Here is a 22,398-nt window from a genome sequence, read left to right as displayed (position 1 = left end):
TGGCTCATACAATATAATATGATTAGAACAAATCATAGCTTTTTGTGATATGTGAATATAGTTACTTGACAAATGGGAAGGATTTTAAATATGGAAAAAATTCTTTGTAATTTATTAGTTAATTTGATTGCAATACCCATTGGACTCAACATACTTCTTTCTGAGCAAATATAGAGAGAATGTAATTGTACTTTAGAAAAATAGATATGCATGTAAGAAAAAGTTTTTCAAACTTGGCAACTTTAAGATATGTGGATAGTTCCAAGAATTCAAGCCAAGATGATCTAGAATGTTGCAAATGAAAAACAAATTATCTACAGACTTTTAAACTTGATTGTTGAAAAATCCACACTATTATTCTGAAACAGAGTAAGTGATGGTTTAAATTATTATTTGCTTTCTACACTCTAAATCCCTGTATGGAGTAGGGATAATCTGCATAATTTCCAGTGTTTTAGAAACATTATGATTCTGTAAGAAGGGAGTTCTACAAAATTAGGGAGTTCACACAGGCTTTTAGAAATTCAATTGATTCACCTGAAACTATTTCATTATTAACAGAAAGTCCCAGATGAACCATTAAGACACACATATGAAAATTCCAGAATGGTAAGTTTCTGAATGGATGTTCGTTTGATCTAACAATTTCAGAATACTGGTAGTCATTGCCTCTGATTCTACTTCCCTGACAATTCCGTCCCCCCTTTTTTTGGAGTGTCATGCCTCATTCTGTATAGCCTATAGAAAAGTGAAAATCATATGGGATGAGCATTTTTGAAGACATTCTTCATCTACAAACACTAACATTGGAGTATTCTGGATGGGGAAGAACAGGCTCCAGCTCAACCCGGCCAAGACCGAGTGGCTCTACGTGTCGGCATCTCATGTTGTCCAAGATTTACCATCTTTGGTTATGGGGGGAGAGGTGTTGCCTCCCATTGATAGGGCACGCAACTTAGGCGTCCTCCTGGATGCACGACTCGACTTAGATCATCATATAGGAGCCGTGGCCAGGGGGGGGCATTTGCCCAGGTTCGCCTGGTGCGCCAGTTGCGCCCCTATCTGGACCGAGATGCCTTACGTACAGTCACTCATGCACTCGTTACCTCCCGTATAGATTACTGTAACGCTCTCTACATGGGGCTGCCCTTGAAGACCACCAGGAGGCTTCAGCTGGTGCAGAATGCGGCCGCGTGGGTTGTGATGGGAGCATCCCGATACTCCCATATTACACCCCTCCTGTGTGAGCTGCATTGGTTGCCGGTTGTCCTCCAGGTGAGGTTCAAGGTGCTGGTTCTTACCTATAAAGCCCTACATGGCTTAGGTCCGGGATACTTACAGGACCGTCTGCTGCCAGGAATGACTTCCCTCTGCCCTGTGCGCTCACACAGAGAGGGTCTCCTCAGGGTGCCGTCGGCTAGACAGTGTCGGCTGGCGACCCCCAGGGGGAGGGCCTTTTCTGTTGGGGTGCCTGCCCTTTGGAATCAGCTCCCCCGAGAACTTCGGATGGCCCCAGATCTCCGGTCCTTTCATCGCGACCTAAAGACATACCTTTTCCAAGTGGCTGACCTGGACTGAGGATGGGGGTTTTTAATAGTGTTTTAATTTTATTGGTTTTAGTAATTAATTATGGGGCTTTTTAATATAGTTCTTTTTTAATATTTGTATTACTGTTTTTTTAAATAGCTGTTTTATTGTTGTGAGCCGCCCTGAGTCCTTCAGGAGATAGGGCGGCATATAAGTCCCATAAATAAATAAATTAATTAATAAATAAATTCTGCTTAAATTTCCCAAACATGACTTTAGGAAGCAAATCTAGACAAAGTAAAGAAACAGCATTGGATATGTGAAACTGTCCATTAATATAATATTAATGGACTATACTGTACAGTGCATTTCCAGCAGAAGTCTTTTCATAAACTGGTAACAAATGAATTGGAGATGCAAATTATTGTCAATTATCCAATAACATTCTAATTCTGTTCTTAATTAGGCAGATTTTAAGAAAATAACCAACGACAAGTCAATCATAATAAGTGAAGTATATCAATACCCAAAGGGATATATGTAGCCAGAGGGCATTTAGGTGATTTCATGGCAGATAATGCATCCCTTGAGCAGTTTTTGTTACAATGCTGCTAGTGATAAATAGAATAGGACAATCCAGTGGCTAAAATACTTTAAGGCACTCCTAGGTTGTATTAATAAAAACATTGTCGCTACATAAAAGTCAATGGAATTCAAGAGGGGTTGGACTTAGACTGCCTATGGGAATGTAAGGACTCCAGGCTGGTTTCTCTCTTGACTCCACCTCCAGGCTGTGACTCTCCTTTTCCTACAGCTACCTCCTTGACACGGCCTCAAGTGTCAAGCCCCTCCCTCCTATCCTTCAAGATCACTCCTTAGGACCTCTGCAGAGCTCTAGAATCCTACTAGATAAAGTTTCCTGAGAACCAGCCAGATTCTTATATACATTCACTTCTTCTAGTTGAGGAAAGGATTTTTTTTATGGCAAAGGACACTGAACTCCCATTGGTGCCTCTATATGGAAGGCATGCTAACATCCTCATACCTTGCCCTTGTGACTCCAACATAGGGGTATCTTGTAAGAGAGCTACCAGGATGATAGGCCTGGAATCTCTGTCCTTTGGAAAGAGGAAGGGACTGGGAAAGTGGAGATGTTTGGTTTGTGACAGAATGTAAAGAATTCAGTGCCAGACATCGACAAAGATTTACAAATATCTAAAGGGCTCTCATGTACTAGAGAGAATAGTCCTGTCCTCTGTTGAGAATAATTGGAACATGCCCTGGAGAATTGAAATGCCAAGGAAGAAAAGTGAGGCTGAATATTAGAGAAGAATCTGATTAGAACAGTGGCAACTCCCCATTATGGATATTTTTCAACTAGGGTTGGATAGCCATAGGCCAGTCTGTCATCCCTCATAGGCAAAATAGGCAGGAAAGAAAGACTAACTTATTCTAATTTATTGTAAGGCTACATTAGCAAAATCTTACCATTCTAAAAGTACAAACTTCCCACCATCACTTTAACTACCTAATCAGTTAAGGCGAGTCCTTCCTAAGTGTCTTCCTTCTTCCTCTAAGATACTGGGGGGGGGGGGCTACTTCCTCTCTTGTCTGTTTGCTTCTTAGGCAGCATCTCTTCCTCTTATCTCCCAAAGTCATCCTCATGTACCACAACACACTCCATATACTGTATATTCTATTCTATATTCACATTTCATAGAGTCTACGATCTTGTGATATTGAACATATTTGTTGAGGATTTACATGTATATCTGAATTTTCTGTTAGAGCTTTCTTCTAGGAACCATGGAAATTGTTTGGTTTGTGAAAATGCTGAGGCTTTTGAGTTCACACAACTTCACATTTGATGGAGAAAGGGAATAAAGGTTAATTAATTTTTGTTGCAGACAGATGACTCAAATTGTAAGCCTGACAGGAAATGTGATCTCCAATAGATCACTTCTTAAAATGCATCTGGACTACTGTGTGTAAAGGCAACTAAAAAAAACTTCATTTTTTTTTCATTTCAGCCCATTGTGAAACCAAATATTCCTCCACCTCCTGTTCCAACAGCAAAATCCACCATAACTCCAGCTATGGTATGTCGGCTTCCTAATCATCACTCTTTCAACATATTTTGCTCCTTTATAGCAGGATGGAAGGGTGAAGCTTTGTGATAATAATTCCTTCTAGCCAGTGTGAAATTTTCACTTTTCCAGACTGCTGGATGGAAAATAAGGCAAAGAATTGTACTAGGAGGAAAGAAAGTCAACTGGTGTTTTTTTTTAATGGCCCCAACCCTCCAGGGATTCTGCCTATCCATATAGTAGCTTAAACTGCTAGTTGAATACAGGCATTAATTCAGTCCTTTCTTCCTAATGCCGAGAAAGGACATAAAGCCTTTGGAATGTTGCATATCAGGTCTAGGTCTGATGCTTTTGTAAAGGGAGGTTGAATTGCCATTTGTATATTGAGTTGCATTATGGTCTTATTCTTGAATATCCATCTACTTAGGATAGTAACTGTAGGAAAAGAACAGGCAGAGCTGGGGTGAGGGAGTTAAATGAATTTAATGTCAGGCACAAAGAAACAGGGTCATTCATAAAGTTAGAGCATAGAAGTTTTATTCAAAACTATAAACAAGAATCTAGTCAACTAATGGTCAACATTAAATTGGCACTAGATAAGGGTCAACAGAATTCAAGGGGGAGATCTTGTGACAATGCAGGGACTCTAAAGTGATAAAGCATTTACCTTCACTCTCCAATTCTGCCTGTTCTTCTGTACAGTGACAGTGATAGTATTCCCATGCAAACTTTGTTCAAACTCCAATTTTAATGGGAAAAGGTTTGAACACGTTTCTTTATTAAAATATTTCCTTCCTCTGTATATGAACTTAAGGGGCCAAAAAAAAAATCACTTTCAAGATTTTTATCCTTAAAAGTTCCTTTTTCAAAGAAACAACTTCCCATAAAAAAACTGAAGTCCTCCAATCTTAGTGCAAAAATTGTAACCCTTCATCATGAATTGCCTTTCAAGCTGTGAATTCCACTCTTTATAATCAGCTAAGTTATTTAAACACATATCTCTGAAGATCTTGGGTTACAAAGTTTCTTGCAGATAAATTATTCAAGAATGGTGCCAGAACATGGGCATTAGGCAGAAGCTGGCTCATTTCTTGAAATGTTATATATCACAATAACATCTGTACTCCTTGATGCTGTTCTTTTTTTACAACCAAACCAAGTTTTAGATCAGGATTGTACCAAGGGTTAACTAGAGATTAAAAATGGCCTTCCATAATCAATGTTGCAGCTGCCAAATTCTATTCAGAATGTCCTGGAGCAAAATGCCCTCTTTCATTTGGTACTTAAGGTCTCACCCATTAAAGTTCCAAATCCAACCCCACAAAAATGATCCTTTACCAGTACAATTTTCAAATATGACCCTCAACTTTTCATACAGATCCTGGTGTGGGCAAGTGTAAAGTCAGTGACCAAGAGAAATTCAATGGAAGCATTTCTTTGTAACTCATTTGTTTACTGGTTAGAGCTATAAACTACTGGATCAACCAAGGATTCTTGGCTGTTTGCAAATGGCAGTTTAGCAATAATATACTCAACATATAGTAAATGACTGGTTAATATTTAACAGGAATAATCTGACATTTCTCTTATAGATAAAAAGAATAAATCCAGCTCCTCCTTCTCACCTGAAGTCTAAGCCAGCTCCTCCTCCTCCTCCACCTCCACCCCAGGTAAGAGGCAGGTACTCTGTGAAAATACAAAAATGATAAAGGTGTTAAAACTTAAAGAGTTATGACTTTTTAATTGGTAGAGGTAGGAAGATTGAGAGGCTGTACTTTGTTCTCATGTGACAAGATTACATTTGGGCAGAAAAGTGCCTTTATTGGAAATGGCAACATATGATCTTCGATACACGGATCATTAACAAGAATAGTACAAAGGGTATTGTGACATCTAAGCTAACATTTCCAAGGCCAAATAATTTAGTTCAGAAAAACTGTCTTGCTGGGATGAAGAGGTTATCTGTGGACAAGTGGAACTAAATCTACTAGTTCTTTGTTTGGCGGTTAATTCCTAAAATAAAGCATTCTGGAGACTTGGATGGATGGGTGCATATTGGCTCTGTTGGATATAACTTCTCCCACTGATTCCCCCCCCCCCAAAAGCATGGTCATCAACTTGATTAGTCTGAAGCTATCACTATCAATAAACATACAGTATATTTTTTCAGAAAAAAATCAAAACAACAAAAGAAAAGCTACTGCTATTTTGGATGTGGAAAATTTATCTTCCTTACCTGTTTATTGTGGTGCAGTAGCTAAGTGGTTAAGATGCTGGGCTTGTTGGCTGGAAAGTTGGCCACCCAGTTTCAAGACCCAAGTGCCACATGATGGGGTGAGCTCTCATCCTTGCCTACCTCCCACCAATCTAGCAATTTGAAAGCATGTAAATGCGAGTAGAAAAATAGGTACCACTTCGGTGGGAAGGTAACATCATTCCATGCACCTCAGCATACAGTCATGCTGGCCACGTGACCGCAGAAGTGACTTTGGATTACACTGGCTCAATGGCCTTGAAACAGAGATGAGCACTGCCCCCTATAGTTGAACTAGTGGAGTAAAATTTGCAGGACTCCTACCTGTTTATTGCTTCCTTCCCTATTCCACTTTGGTTTGCTTTCCACTTTTAGGATTGATGGCTTGAATCAATTTATGATGCTTTGCTTTCAATCAATTATTTCAACATCTGTTTGCTTTTTTTTTGCAGGCACTGAAACCCACTAAGTAATCTCAGGGTATGAAACAAAACAAGAATCAGAAATAATACTGATTCTCTGATTTCAAAGAAAACCTTTTCCATTTTCTTGGTTCCCATATCTGCAAAGGAAAACTGAATGGCGAGTTCTTTCCACAAGTCTAATGCTTCCTCTGCAGAGTGGAATGTTGTGTTAACTTTGGGGACAGCATCACCTGCAGTAAGGATTATATCTTTGGATATCAAATGGGGAGATCCTACTAGAGTTGGGATGATTTTTGTGAATTGTGAACTGAGCCAAAAGATGCATAGAAGCAAATGATGCATCCATTGGATTTAAACCCCCGTCATTGCCAACTGTGGACAAAATCAAAACTAAAGAAAGGGTTGTTGTTTTTTTTGATGCTTCATGCAAGTGGAAACAGAAACTGCTCTGCCTAGTGAATTAATCACTATATTCTCTTGGAGTACAAAATGACTGATTCTTGCACGATGCCACCAGATTATTTGACACGAGCAAAGGCTGATCTCTTTGAACTTTTTCTCTACCTGTGCGAACAAGAAGCAGAGATGAGACTTAGGAAGTCTAGTGCCTATTGTTTATTGCTCAAGGACTTTTCAAGGTACAATTTTATTAGCTCTGCCAACTTTTTTCACTAGACTCTGCTCATATAACCTAAGGCCACATTTGACCTTTGGCTTGTTTTCAAAAGCCATTTGCAAGTGAGCCTTACAGGCTTCTAGTAGAGATATTTAACCCTTTTGGGGTGTTATTTGAGAGAAAAGGAATAGATTTTTTTAAAAAAATACAGGAGAGATAAAGAAGTGGAGTTCCTGGTGCCTTTTGCCTCTGGTCAGCCTTTACCAATTTACCTAGGACATGTGCAGAAGAGCCATCAAGATAGTGGCTCTGATCATGCAATTGAAGCCCACCCACCCCCTTTTTTACATATCTGCATTAAAAGAGGCAGGGCATTTATGGCATGGCTGCAGCTTTCATCTGGACTTTTTGACACCCCTCCCCATGGATACCCCTGAGTATAATTCTAAAGGACCAGCTGTAATCTGCAATAGGCTTTCATGCTGTCAAAAGCTTCTTCCACTGATTCTTGCAGATCAACCTTCTCATAAGAGCCTTGGTGGAGCAGTGGGCTAATGCCTCCTTAAGTAACACCAGCTGCCTGCAATTAGTGCAGGTTCGCATCCCACCAGGCTCAAGGTTGACTCAGCCTTCCATCCTTCCGAGGTAGGTAAAATGAGGACCCAGACTGTTGGGGGCAATAAGCTGACTTTGTAATAATGCCGCTTGGGGGGTGTATGAAAGCCCTAATAAGCAGGCATATACATAGAATGAAGGCTATTGCTAAGCACATTGATTTGTGCTTAAATTGTAAGCCGCCCTGAGTCTTCGGAGAAGGGCGGGATATAAATGGGATTAAAAAAAAAATAAAAAAAATAAAGGGAAAGAGTAATGAACCATCTGCAGAAAAAAAAACAAGCTCAGAGAACACGAATAATTAAACATTGAGCTGCATATATTCTTGATTATTTAAAATCTGAAGAGCTGATAACTCTAAATAATAGGAATTCATTATTAGCATTGAATAGGCTGAGATTCCCTTGGAGCTAATTTTAAGTACTTCCTTTTTGTTACATTACAATACAAAAACATTTAAATGTTTAGACCTTTCAAGGATAACATTTTTATTAAGCAGCCAAATTGTTCCTGGGTTAAAATGATAGGAAAGGTTGGGAGGCAGGATTTCATAAAGCAATAACAATGTTTTTTTTTAATGTGCTACTGTTTGAAAAGGTCAGTTGTGAGACTAAGGAAGATATTGGGATAAGTGCAATAGGAGCCAATAGATGTAAAGGTATTTGGGGAAAAAAAGGTCAAGGAACAGAATCAGAAGTACATAATTTTCTTGATTTTTTTGTATTTTTAGTTGTTTTAAATAAGACCACTTCTGAAATCCTCCGTTTCTAAATTTCTTTCTGAGTTTGTAAGCTTTTGAATGATTGATCCTGTGTGTAATTTTCCATTGTATTTTTATGTGGAAGAGGAAGTGGCACTGTTTGCTCAGTTTTCACTCCATTCATGTTTCTTCCCTCTCCCTTCTTCATTTTGCACATGAAAAAACACTGTAAAAAAACAACCAAACTTGATACACTTTTCCACATCCACATGATTTTATATGATTTTTTTAAAAAAAGAATTGTCTTAAAAGATTTCAACTTTTCACATGTTCTCGTACATGAATGCCAACACTTTGCATGCTCTGATCTGAAATTCTGAATTATTTCATTGTCAGACACTGACATCTTGTGGAGTTTGGCACACACGGCTGCTTTAATAGAATTAAACATATTGCTTTTTTAATTTTAGGTTTCTATGTGCATAAATACATGCAGGAAACCTCAAGTCCAATTTGGGTGTCACGTATAAATAGAGGATATTCATTTCTGTTAGGAGTGAGGGAGCATATATACTGTCCAGGTGACAGTTATCACCAACCCGTGTAACACCTCTTCTCTGTGAGCTGCATTGGCTTCCGGTTGCCCTCCGGGTGAGATTCAAGGTGCTGGTAATGACCTATAAAGCCCTAAATGGCTTGGGTCCGGACTATCTAAGGCAGGGGTAGGCAACCTCGGCTCTTTTATGACTCATGGACTTCAACTCCCAGAATTCCTGAGTCAGCTGACTCAGGAATTCTGGGAGTTGAAGTCCATGAGTCATAAAAGAGCCGAGGTTGCCTACCCCTGATCTAAGGGAACACCTGCTGCCGGCATCATCTTCCCATCATCCTGTGCGCCCCCACAGGGAGGGCCTTCTCAGGGTGCCGCCGGTTAATGAATGCCGGCGGGTTATTCCCAGGGGAAGGGCGTTCTCTGTGGGTGCGCCTGCCCTATGGAACCAACTACCCACGGAACTTAGGACTGCCCCTGACCTTCGCTCATTTCGCCGGGACCTGAAAACTTGGCTCTTCGATCTGTTTGGTCCAGACTGTGGGGTTGTTAATTTAACTTGGTTTTAGATTTACTCTTGGGGCTTGAATTTAATTTAATTGTTTTATTTGTTTTTATTTTTTTTGTATTCATGGTTTTAACTGCCCTGTAAACCGCCCTGAGTCCTACGGGAATAGGGCGGTATACAAATCCAATAAAATAAATAAATAAACCCTCCCTCAAGTATGATTGCTAGATTAGAAGAGGAAGGGGTATTTGCATTGGCTTGAATTTAAATACAGGGTAGTCCTCAATTTGCAATGGCAACTGAGACCAAACTTTTCATCACTGAGTGATGTGGTTGTAAAGCAAGGGTGTACAAGAAGCGCTGGTTGGGAAGGGAATTCCAAGGACCTGTCATAACCACCATTCAGAATCACTGTAATTTCAAATAGCTGAGCAAATGGTTGTAAATCGAGGACTACTGCAGACTTATCCAGTCTATTGGGATTAGAAAATTAGTATACATTGTACATGATTGTCATCTTCAGAACTGAGAATCTTTAGTGGGGAAAAGCAGGGTGTTGGCGAAAAAGAATGCTTGCAGGTAAAAAAGTAGGATTCTAATTTTCTTCTTGGCCTCTGTGATTTCTCTACAGTTTCTCCTCCAGGCAGTTAGGACTGTTAGAAGCAAATGACAAAGTGCTAGTCTGGTCAAACTCTCAAGTTAAATGCAGATCAACTTAATTTTTCATTGAAATCTGCCTTGCAATTTCCTAACTGTTTGACCACTGTAAATAAAGATGTTCTTCTGTTTTCTTTTAAGAATGCTTGTGGGGTTTTCCCAAACTTTCCTGGTTTTTTTTAAATTTTTTTCAGCTTATTTTATTGTTGTCATTAGCAGTGGGGATTTCTCTTAAACCTTTCTCTTACATATCTTCCCATCCCAATCTGGAAAACTCAAGGAGTTCTTTCCTTGAGGTCTCTGCTAGAAATTAATGGAAACATAGAAAGCCAAGGAGGCTGTGAAGTTCTGGATCTGTCCTTGTACAATGAGATACAGGACATATTTCCTCATCCCTTTGGCAGTTGTAACTAAATCACTGTAAGACCACATTCTACCTCTCTCAGCAAAATTTTGCAGAATATATTCTCATTTGCCATCTTAAAGGACTGGTAGAATGAAATTTGGGGAAATGTTTATCCATGGCATTAGATAAAATATTGACATGCCTAGTCTTTTGCTCGATAGAATTCAGTGGAGCCGGTGCTGGGTGAAGTCTTGTGCCTGAGATAAATAAATTTTCCATTGATTGTTTGTTCCCTTTCCCTCCTCCCAATGCCAACCTGTGCAATTATTTTTGTTTCCTTTGCACAAATACTTCTACATCTAGTTAAATTGTGATTTAAAATATTATGTTATTATCTGTAAAATATGTATTTGGAATAATATCTCTATTTAAAATGTTCTTATATAAAAATTTGCTTATAAAAATAAATATGACCATGTCTTTCTTGTTAAGATGCAGATATTTGTGATCCGTTCCCTTTGGTGGATTTATGACCCTCCATTACTAACAAGAACCAGGCCATCCTGGAACCAGATTTTCCAAGGCTCCTCTTAGCTACGGTTACAAGAATCTCCACAGACTCTTAGTTACAGGATAGCTCAGGGTTCCCAAAGTGTCTTCATTGTTATGGTTCCCTTTGTTTCCTCTCCACAACACCCTGCCTCTGTTGCAGTGCTACATTTCCTTCATACAGGAGCAATACACATTAGTTTTCTAGTAAAAGGTGTTCAAAAGTGGTCAACTCCTGGACACAACTCTACAGTTTTCATGGGAGCAGTCTGGAAGTGCTATTTTCCTGGACTCCTTCTTCTGAAATAGTTCTTGCAATAACCTCCTTTCATCAGGAAAATCCTTTGAGTGCTTCTCAATTACCCAAGGTTGTGGAAAAATATAGATACCCTTTGAAGATAAAGAAAAGGCAGGCTAATAAGAAAAAATTGGAGGAATTTAATTTTAGCAGCAAAACTAAGAGCTCCATTTGGCTTGGGCATTTAATGAATTGGTGCCTTCAAGATGGATGGTGTAGTCGTAACACACAAATATCTGCAGGAAAATGGGAAGATCTCTTCTGTGACACCTTTAACAAGGATTCCAATGTAATTTCAGATGGGATTCCCTCTCATAATGATTTCCTGGATTGGGAGGTTAGGGCACTACCTTTATTCTGTGCAGAACAAAAGCTATCAATATACTATCACAAAACCAAAGTTTTAATGTTTGCCTAATGTAGTGTGGGGAGGCCAGGAGCCCTGGAGCTTTGGCTGAAGTGGGGAAAACTCAGAGGGGTGGGGTGGATTCTGTCAGGTTTTGGCGGGAAGACTTTTCAGGAGAGAGCTGAGGGAAGAAAAGGCAGGAAAAAGGAGAGACGGGGATTCTGTCAGGTTTTGTTTGTTTTTTACTTTTATTGTTTTATCAAATACAAAGAAAAACAAAAAATAGGAAATTAAGGGAAGAAAAAAGAGAGGGGGAAAGAAAATGTGAGGTACAAGGAAAGAGAAAAAAAGCTGTTGATTTCTGACTCTTTTTAGCACAGTAAAACAAAAAACAAAAAGAAAACAATAGAATAGAGAGGGCCAGAGATCTCTTCAAGAAAATTGAAGGGAATGTTTAATGCAAAAATGGGCATGATAAAGGACCAAAATGGCAGGGACCTAACACAGGCAGAAGAGATTAAGAAGAGGTGGCAAAAATACACAGAAGAACTATACAAGAATGAGCTTAACGTCCCTGATAATCACAATGAGGTGATCACTGACCTCGAGCCAGACATCCTAGAATGTGAAGTGAAGTGGGCCTTAGGAAAGCTGAGCAACAACAAAGCTAGTGGAGGTGACAGTATTCCAGCTGAGCTGTTCAAAATTTTAAAAGACGATGCAGTAAAAATGCTACACTCAATTTGCCAGCAAATTTGGAAAACTCAACAGTGGCCACAGGACTGGAAAAGATCAGTTTACATTCCAATTCCAAAGAAAGGCAGTGCCAAAGAATGTTCAAACTATCGTACCATTACACTCATTTCACATGCTAGTAAAGTTATGCTTAAAATCCTACAAGCTAGACTCCAGCAGTATTGTGGATCGAGAACTACCAGAAGTACAGGCAGGATTTCAAAGAGGCAGAGAAACTAGAGATCAAATTGCCAACATACGCTGGAGAAAGCTAGGGAGTTCCAGAAAAACATCTACTTTTGCTTCATTGACTATGCTAAAGAGCCTTGGTGGAGCAGTGGGCTGATGCCTCCTTAAGTAACACCAGCTGCCTGCAATTAGTGCAGGTTCGCATCCCACCAGGCTCAAGGTTGACTCAGCCTTCCATCCTTCCGAGGTAGGTAAAATGAGGACCCAGATTGTTGGGGGCAATAAGCTGACTTTGTAATAATGCTGCTTGGGGTGTGTGTGAAAGCCCTAACAAGCAGGCATATACATAGAATGAAGGCTACTGCTAAGCTTGTAAGCCGCCCTGAGTCTTCGGAGAAGGGCGGGATATAAATGTAATAAAAATAAAAAAATAAAGCATTTGATTGTGTGGATCACAACGAACTGTGGCAAGTTGTTAAAGAGATGGGAGTACCAGACCATCTTATTTGTCTCTTGAGAAACCTATATGTGGGTCAAGAAGCAACAGTGAGAACTGGACATGGAACCACTGATTGGTTCAAAATTGGGAAAGGAGTCCGGCAAGGCTGTATACTGTCGCCCTGCCTATTTAACTTATATGCAGAGCACATCATGAGAAAGGCAGGGCTAGATGAATCAAAAGTTGGAATTAAGATTGCCAGGAGAAATATCAACAACTTAAGATATGCAGATGATACCACTCTAATGGCAGAAAGTGAAGAGGAACTAAAGAGCCTCTTGTTGTGGGTGAAGGAGAGTGCAAAAGTTGGGCTGAAACTTAACATTAAGAAAACCAAGAACATGGCATCCAGCCCTCTCAATTCCTGGCAAATAGATGGGGAAGGAATGGAGCTAGTGACAGATTTTATTTTCCTGGTCTCCAAGATCACCGCAGATGGGGACTGCAGCCAAGAAATTAAAAGACACTTGCTCTTGGGGAGGAAAGCCATGGCAAGTCTAGACAGCACACTAAAAAGCAGAGACATCATCCTGCCAACAAAAGTGCATATAGTCAAGGCTATGGTCTTCCCAGTTGTGATGTATGGCAGTGAAAGTTGGACCATAAAAAAGGCTGAGCACCAAAGAATTGAGGCCTTTGAACTATGGTGCTGGAGAAGACTCCTACGAGTCCCTTGGACTGCAAGGTGATCAAATTGGTCAGTCCTAGAGGAGATCAACCCTGACTGCTCTTTAGAAGGCCAGATCCTGAAGTTGAAACTTGAATACTTTGACCACCTAATGAGAAGGAAGGACTCACTGGAGAAGAGCCTAATGCTGGGAAAGATTGAGGGCAAGAGAAGAAGGGGACGACAGAGAATGAGGTGACTGGATGGAGCCATTGAAGCAGTAGGCGTGAGCTTAAATGGACTCCAGAAGATGGTAGAGGACAGGAAGGCCTGGAGGAATGTTGTCCATGGGGTCGCAATGGGTCAGACACTACTTTGCAACTAACAACAACAACAACAAACAACAACAACAACAACATTACAGCTTCAACTGTTTATTTTTACACATTAGTATATACAGTGTACTGTATACTGTATATACATTAGTATATACAGTATAGCCATTTCTATAACAACAAATGTATCTAATCAGCTTAAACAAAGTCAATGTTTCATTTTTCTTTTTATAGACAAGGTTAGAAATTGAGGAGTTAGACTTTTTAGTTAAAACAGCCCTGGAGTTTCAGCTGAGGGAGGAAGAGGTGGAAAAAGTGGAGGTGAGCTGACCAAGGTGAGTGGGCAAGACAGTGATTAGAGGGGCACCAGACACCCCAGTGGACAGTTGAGGTGATCTGAGTTGGGCTATCAGTGGGATATCTTGACTCCAGAAGCCGTGGGTGCTCCATCTCTGGAGGTTTTCAAGAAAAGACTGGACATTTATTTGTCCAGTTATAAAGTCTCCTGCCTTGGCAGAGGATTGGACTAGAAGATTTCCAAGGTCCTTTCCAGTCCTATGATTCTATTAAAATCCTAAACTCCAAATTCCCTAATTTCAGATTCCTACATTTTCTGTTTTTAAATAAGCTATTTGTTTAAGTAAGATTTCTACTGTACCTAAAAACTCAGAGGGCATAAAAAGACATCAGTTATAAAGATTTAGATTTTTAAAAAGTGAACTGTATAGATATATATATATATTTTAAAAGATGTTTATATGTGGAACAATGGTGACATCTACTGTTCATGAGTTTCAACTGCATCCTTAAACACAATAACGCACTACTATTTGCTTTCCATATGTCAGTAACAACGTTTGAAAGTTATTCCCTCATATTTGGCAAGACGATTTTGTGAACAATAGAGCTAAATGAAGCCTGACAGATATGTGGATTTTGGCAATGTAAAGACAGTAAACATTGCATTTCTGGTGCCAGCTTCTTTTACAGACTTTGTACTGATGACATGCTGGATAAAGAAGCATGAGATAGCAGATACCAAGAGGAAGAGAGAGGAAGCCTTGGTGGAGCAGTGGGCTAATGCCTCCTTAAGTAACACCAGCTGCCTGCAATTAGTGCAGGTTCAAGTCCCACCAGGCTCAAGGTTGACTCAGCCTTCCATCCTTCCGAGGATGGAATGAGGACCCAGATTGTTGGAGGCAATAAGCTGACTTTGTAATAATGCCGCTTGGGGGGGGAACGAAAGCCCTAATAAGCAGGCATATACATAGAATGAAGGCTATTGCTAAGCACATTGATTTGTGCTTCTTAGGTTGTAAGCCGCCCTGAGTCTTCGGAGAAGGGCGGGATATAAATGGGATTAAAATTTAAAAAATCATGGGGTGGAGTCGCTGATTTAAATTTTCCAAATTACAGTGAATCTACGTAGAAGAAAAGTAGGCATCTAGTTTTCTTTTCAGTTTGTTATTTTGTTACAACAAATGTGTTCGATGTCCAAGGCTCTTTCTTTCTTCTAAGAACAAAATGCCTGGCCTTCTCAGAGCATTGTGCTTCTCCCTTGCAGCACTTTCTGGACAGACTGTGAAGAGAAATTCCTTTCTCTTATCTCCATAGGGAAGGTGGAAGAGAAATGAGATCAGGGCAAAGATAGTTCTGACCTAAAGTTCATTGACCTAAAGTTCAAAGAAGCTATTCAGAAGTGCTAAAACAATCCCAAGGCATATCCAAAACAATCAGAAATTACTTCTCCCTGTATTTTTATACAATATAAAACCTGAAAAAAGTTTATTGAATGTCTTGGTTTTTTTACAGGGAACAACAGAGTTTAGTTGTGTAGGAAAATGCTGTCTTACTCTATTGATAATCTTAAACTTTGACTTTCAGGTATGTAAATACGGGCAGTGTGTTAACATAGAGACACCCTACTGATAATCCATTGGTTTCTTTGAAATTTGATTTTGGAAATCCTCCTTCCAGAAGTCTTGGTCTCCCTCAAGCCAAAGGAGACCCATCCCTCTTCATCCTAATAATCAATCATTCTTAGCTTCCAGATGACATCTAAAATCTGCAATATTTCTTCTTGATATTTAATCTGACTCTCTTTTGCTGTAATTAAACCTTTTTTCTGGCCACAAATCTCCATGAGCATGTCCAACACCAAAGGCATATTTACTGTGAATTGCCATTTTATCTTTTTCCAATTGCAAAGCATGTTTTAATTAAACAAGCTCTGCGTTTTGAGCCAGTGTATTCAAAGGCAAGGCTTCCTGTTCCACAATTTTGTGCTGATTCCAAGATATAACTGTTTTAATCAATAAACAATTCCAATACTGCATTTTATAAAGGTTGATCTTTCAAATCTGGTCTTCTGAAATAAACCACGTCAAGAATTTGCATACAGTCATGAGGTGGTAAATCATCAGTTGAATTATCTGCTGGCATTATAAAGAGGCTGGATTTAGCTTATTCAATCACCTAAAAAATTCAAAAGGCTGATAGCGTTTTGTTGACATTCTGTCTCAGAAGGAGCCACATAAGTCATCCACATATGGCAACATAGTGCTATTTGTTTCTGGTGGAGGGGGGGGGGTCCACCTTACTAGATCAGAACCTAGAGCTCCACCAAATATGGTTGAACTATTTTCAAATCCTTGGGATAACACAGTACAATACAGCTGAGTTTTCTGTATGTGTTCATTGTCAAACCACTGAAAAGCAAACAAACTCTGGCTATCTGCTTGAAGGGGGATACTTAAGAAGGCTTCCTTTAAGTCTAATACAATAAACTAAGCAAAACCAAGGTGAAATCAAAGAAATCAAAGTATAAGGATTTGGCCTATAGAGTGAATTGTCACTGTGAGCTAATTAATATTTTTTAAGTCTGGAACAAGATGAAAAGACTCACCAAGTTTCTTTTTTCATTCTATGTTTTTTATTTTATTCAAAGGAAATTAAAATACAAAACTCTCTCCCCCCCAAAAAAAAAAATCCAGAAAAGGACAAGAAACAAAAGAAAACACAAAACAATGAAGACATTTAAAAAGTGTATCAAAAAGAAAAAAAGAAAAAACCCAACACATATTATTACCCCTAACTGAATACTGATTATGACATTACTACACTATTGGTTCCCATCCCTTGTGAAACAGCCTCGCTTCCCAAATATTTATTTGCAAATATTGACCTGTCTTCTATGTACTATGTAATATTAATGACAAAATAGAAGAAGAAGAAGAAGAAGAAGAAGAAGAAGAAGAAGAAGAAGAAGAAGAAGAAGAAGAAGAAGAAGAAGAAGAGGAAGAAGAAGAAGAAGAAGAAGAAGAAGAAGAAGAAGAAGAAGAAGAAGAAGAAGAAGAAGAGGAGGAGGAGGAGGAGGAGGAGGAGGAGGAGGAGGAGGAGGAGGAGGAGGAGGAGGAGGAGGAGGCAACATTAAAGTTTCAACTTTAATCTCTGTTAACAAACTGTTAACAAACTGCTATTATAATCTGTGGAAAGTTTGCCACGGCTTCTTATCTATCCCAAATAGATTTCTTAAGACCATCTATTTTCAATTGTTATCTAATTAAATATGATAGATTCAGTCTTCACTGTAGGTCTGTCTTCCCAACAAAGTTCAAACAGAAGTGATTTCCAGTTAGGTGTAATAAATCCATTCTCTAATCTTCCTCAGTCTTTGCATGAAAACAGAATTTGTCACTTTCCCATTCAGTCAAACTGCTAATATTATAAGGACATGTGTGCTTAAATATCAAAGAGACACATGGGCTCAGCTCGGTTAGTTCTCCTGCTCTGAGGATATCTCTTTGGTCTGCAACTTTCAGATCGGAGTCTTTTTGTGTATTTTCATTCCAAACTACATACCTCTGGCATATTTTCCACAGCCATTATCATCTCATCAATCTTTTTTTTTTAAAAAAAAGCTTTCATAAAGCAATGCTTAAAAATAAAGACACAAAGGAAACAGACAAAATAAAGACAAAAGGAAAAACACCAAAATTTATCCTTGAGCCAATGAGGATTCCAGTCAAATTGATGGAGACAACTACAAGTCCCTCACCCCTCTTTCTTTCTTTCTTTTTCTTTCTTTCTTTCTTTCTTTCTTTCTTTCTTTCTTTCTTTCTTTCTTTCTTTCTTTCTTTCTTTCTTTCTTTCTTTAAGGAGGGACCTTGGAGGTCTTCTAGCCTCTTCCCCTTCCCCTACACCATTTCAGACAAGTGGCTGTCCAAACTCTTCTTAAAAACTTCCAATGATAGAACACCCACAGTTTCTCAGGCAAGCTGTTCCACTGGTTAATTATTGTCGCTGTTAGGAAATTTCTCCTTAATTCCAGGTTGCTTCTGTACTTGATTAGTTTCTATCCATTGTTTCTTGTCCTGCCCACTGGTGCTTTGGAAAATAAATTGACACTCTCCTCTTTTGGGCAACACCTTAAATACTGGAATACTGCTATCATGTTACTCATAGTCCTTCTTTTCTTTCAACTAGCCGAATGCAAATCCTGCAACAGTTCTTCAATCAAGGATTGTATCAGCTTTTTGGCTTTCTCAAATTATTAAATTAAATACTAAATTCCCAAATTAACCATTAGCTTTCCCAAGTCAAAATCTCATTCTATTACTCCATGGATTCATGGATTCATAATCCATGGACTATATCATATTCAATATCAGACAAGATTCCAAGGTGATCTGGTAGAACTTTGTTCTTGATTTATTGATGTCACATTGTTGATGGCACATTTTTTTCTCCTTGGGACGCTTTGTAAAAGCTTGCATATACTGACAGAAATTGTCACCTTGCAACATATTTATCCATATCAGCCCACAACTGTGCATTCTTAGTATGCAAAGGACATACATTGCTTGCTGCTTGACAGGTTCTCCCAGGCTGCTTTATATAATGTCTCTCTTGCATCCCGGGGACTGCTTTTGCAATCAAAGGCAAGAATGTGAGGAACAGTGATAGGACCATTTATATGCTTAAACAAAACTGGCATATCAATACATTATAACTGACACTAAAGCCAGAAAACAATTCCATAGATATGTATGAACTCAGTGATCTAAGGTCACAAAGGGAGGATACCATAGGTTGGGACAAGGATTGATCCACTTATAATGGCTAGTGGGGAAAAAAGTAATCTATATTTTGAAAGAATTTCTGTATGTCTCTCCTGCTCTGAGAACCAGATTCCTTTGATCCTACACTGGTCCAGGTACAATGGGAGCCTGTTGCACCCTGCAATGAGGCATTGATCCAGAAAAAACCCTTAATGTTCCTTAGAGTTAAAATAGATCAATCTGAACTCTAGCCTTTGATTGTTCTTCAATCTGCAGTGTATGCCATTTCTTTAGTTTCCTGGATCTCTTTAAAACAAGGTTTTTCTCAATGGGTCAGAGGGTTATTGCAAATATAGCATGTTGAATTATATAATTTATTAGATAGGAACAGGAGTGGACAACTCATATCCCAAGGCTATATATGGTCCCTGGACCTCCCTTTTTTGCAATTTCTGGAACACCACATATTGTGCTGCTGAAAATTCAGCAGCACATTTTCTTACCATCTTAATGGGGAACCACGTGATCCCTGGAGTATAATTCTTTAAAAAGGCTAAAAAAACTCTCTCTTCTGCTGTATATCATATATCCGAATCTATATTTGAACTGAAAAAGCCATTACCCCTATGTTCACATAGTTTACTAATTGTCAGGCTCAAGAAACCAGGAGGCAGGATGGTTTATTCCACACAATCTATTTATAAGAATTTGATCTACTAACGGTCAATACAGATTGGCACCAGGTAAGAGCAAATGGACTTCAAGGGGAGGCTGTACTTAGGTTGCTTTTGGGGGCAGAGAGATATCAGACTGGCGATTCATTTGATCTCTGGGTCAGCCTTCTCTTCTCCTACTTTAATTTTGTCCTATTGCTCACTCTACACGGTTGTTCTCAAATGTTCAGTACAGCTACAGTCCACCCAAACATGAGCCAACACCGGCAAGAAGGAACAGCCCAAAAACAGTAATGAAAGCTTAAGACAAAATAAGAAATCCTTCATGATTTTTTTCCCCCCTCTGAAACATGAATCTGCAAGACTCTGTCATGTCACAAAGATTAGTGAAAAGCAACTTACTGTACTTGTTTGTCACCCTGGGCCTTAAAACGTCATGAAAATCATGAAAACCGGAAGAAAAAAAAATCATCATCTGTTTTTTTGAAAATGATCTTAATCAACTAGAGTTAAAATGCATTTAATAAAGTCCGTGTTGAAAAAAAATTGGAGAGGAATAATGTCTGTTAGGAAAAGTAGGCAGAAAAGCACACATCAAACATGTCTAATACATTAGAAGAATCATGTAAGTTGTATAGAAAATATACAATTTGAGGAAAAAAATAAATATACGATCTTTATAGTAGCAACTGTAAATTTGCAGAGGAGGATTTTTTAAAAGCATAACATCTGAGAATGGCCTAATCAAATAGTTCATCAGAGAGATGTGTATAAAACTAGTTTCCAGTGAGCCAACTTGCTCCTGTAAAAGTTAGGTTTATGGATAAAATTTTGCCCCCTACTTTCTCTGCAGCTAAGCCTTTCTCAACTCTTCTTTTAATACTGGAATTACTTCAATGGAGGACATAATAAAAATAAAGAAATCATAAATGCTTATGTGTTTCTTAGCATTACAGCATGCTTCTCCAAATAGCCAGATATCAGGGATGCTTTAGTCTAGATTTATATAAAAGGTAAAGGTTCCCCCGCACATGCGTGCTAGTCGTTTCCAACTCTAGGGGCCGGTGCTCATCTTCATTTCAAAGCCAAAGAGCCAGCGCTTGTCCGAGGACGTCTCCATGGTCATGTGGCCGGCATGACTAGACGCCAAAGGCGCACGGAACGCTGTTACCTTCCCACCGTAGTGGTCCCTATTTTTCTACTTGCATTTTTACGTGCTTTCGAACTTCTAGGTTGGCAGAAGCTGGGACGATTAACAGGCGCTCACTCTGTTATGCGGCACTCAGGATTCGACCCGCCAAACTGCCAACCTTCTGATCGGCAAGCTCAACCCACTGAGCCACTGCGTCCCTTTTTGGATTTATATAGTGAACTCCAATTACTTAAATTTGCATTTTGCTTTCCTGAGCATTTTTACTGATGACTTCCACTTGTGAGACTGCCTTTTTCCAATTGCTTCTTACAAAGTGGTCCCATGCATTAAGCAATGCCACCTATTCATACTAAAGCCACTCTATTAGTTGCTACAAGATGCAGTTGAAAGTGTCAGAGCATTTTAAACCCCCTTTTATAGTAAAGCCGGCGAGCCTACAGCCAATCCCTGGCTGCGGATTCTCCCGCCGTTTACGTTCCCAGCCAATCGCATTCGCCGCGTGTGGAGCTGTCAAATCTCAGATGTCAGCGATAGCCGTGTGTGGAGCTGTCAGCTGTCAAAGAGAACTGTCAGACTTGCGTTTGCCAACAGCAACTGTCAAATGTGCTTTTAACTAACATATATTACAATCTCCATCTATGCAAAAGTCATATTAGCATAGACCTTAGTTTCTTTCTTCTCATCTCTCCACCAAACTTGAGAAGTAGCAATGATAAGTCTTCCTCCAGCTTCCCAATTATCCCTTGAATATCACGGGTTTCTTATTGCCATTGCCACTCAGAAACTGGTGATGTATTCTCAGTTATGCCATTAATCAGCTGGATAGCAAAAATCAAATTACCTGATTGCTTTCCATTCATGGTAGAAAGAATGTCACGACTGGTTTCCTATTGATTAGCTGATCCTACAAGTCTTAGTTTGGAAAATTGCTGTCCCTAAACCACTCAAAGTTTGCAGGAAATATATATATATATGAATTACACCCATAAGCAGGTTGGGAGCCAGTGAAGCTCATGTTACAGAGGTGTTACATGTTCCACCAAGGGGTCTCAAAAAGAGTTGGCGCCACTGCCTGTGAACCAACTGTAGCTTCCAAATAGTCTTCAAGGTGTTACATGTGCCACCCAAAGACTGTCCAAAACTATTGATGCCACTACATTCTGGACCAAGTGTAGCTTCCAAAAGTCTTCTACTTGCTAATTCGAAAGATAAGAAGGATGCCCATGAATTTACAATTCAAAGCAAAGATCATACTTTTTTTTAAAAAAAAAATCTGAAATCTGAAGATCTATCTGAAGAACACTAACTTTTGAAATAAAAATTATTGAAATAAAAACACTAGTATCTTGAAATGAGTTTGGTGATGCTGTAAAGTTTAGGATTATTGTTTTTTTTTTTGAACAGAAGCTGTGACATTAGATAAGACTGTAAGATGCCATCCAATGCCACAGTTGAAAATCTCTCACCTTGCGTAGAGGTCAGCAATGCAATATCAATAAGGGTTTTAGTGTCCTCATTTTGTCAAATAGTTTCCCTTGCAGTAATGTTAGGGTATATGTTTTTTTATTATTATTTCCTAATCCCTGCCATGAGAAAGTCTAAATGTCAGAGTGTATATTTATTGTTAAAATTTCTTGACACGGATGTGATTTATGTGCTAGATTTTTT

At 39.1% G+C, this 22,398-nt stretch overlaps 1 protein-coding gene across 1 annotated transcript in view; it reads left to right on the top strand.

The window, feature by feature from the left end:
• The window catches only part of LOC308671397 (zinc metalloproteinase-disintegrin-like NaMP), a 47,428-nt gene extending 40,614 nt beyond the window's left edge, over nucleotides 1-6,814 (top strand). Inside the window, exons 22-25 of the mRNA XM_081333550.1 lie at nucleotides 562-609; nucleotides 3,558-3,626; nucleotides 5,207-5,284; nucleotides 6,321-6,814. Coding sequence (XP_081189676.1) covers nucleotides 562-609; nucleotides 3,558-3,626; nucleotides 5,207-5,284; nucleotides 6,321-6,341 — 216 coding nt within the window. The 3' untranslated portion in view covers nucleotides 6,342-6,814. The remainder of the gene's footprint in view (nucleotides 1-561; nucleotides 610-3,557; nucleotides 3,627-5,206; nucleotides 5,285-6,320) is intronic.
• Nucleotides 6,815-22,398: the final 15,584 nt, after the last annotated feature.

This window comes from Vipera berus, assembly GCF_964194415.1.
Source record: "Vipera berus genome assembly, chromosome: 8".
NCBI classification, from domain to species: domain Eukaryota; kingdom Metazoa; phylum Chordata; class Lepidosauria; order Squamata; family Viperidae; genus Vipera; species Vipera berus.
The sequence above is the reverse complement of the archived record's forward strand: the minus strand, read 5'-3'. Positions and strand labels throughout refer to the sequence as shown.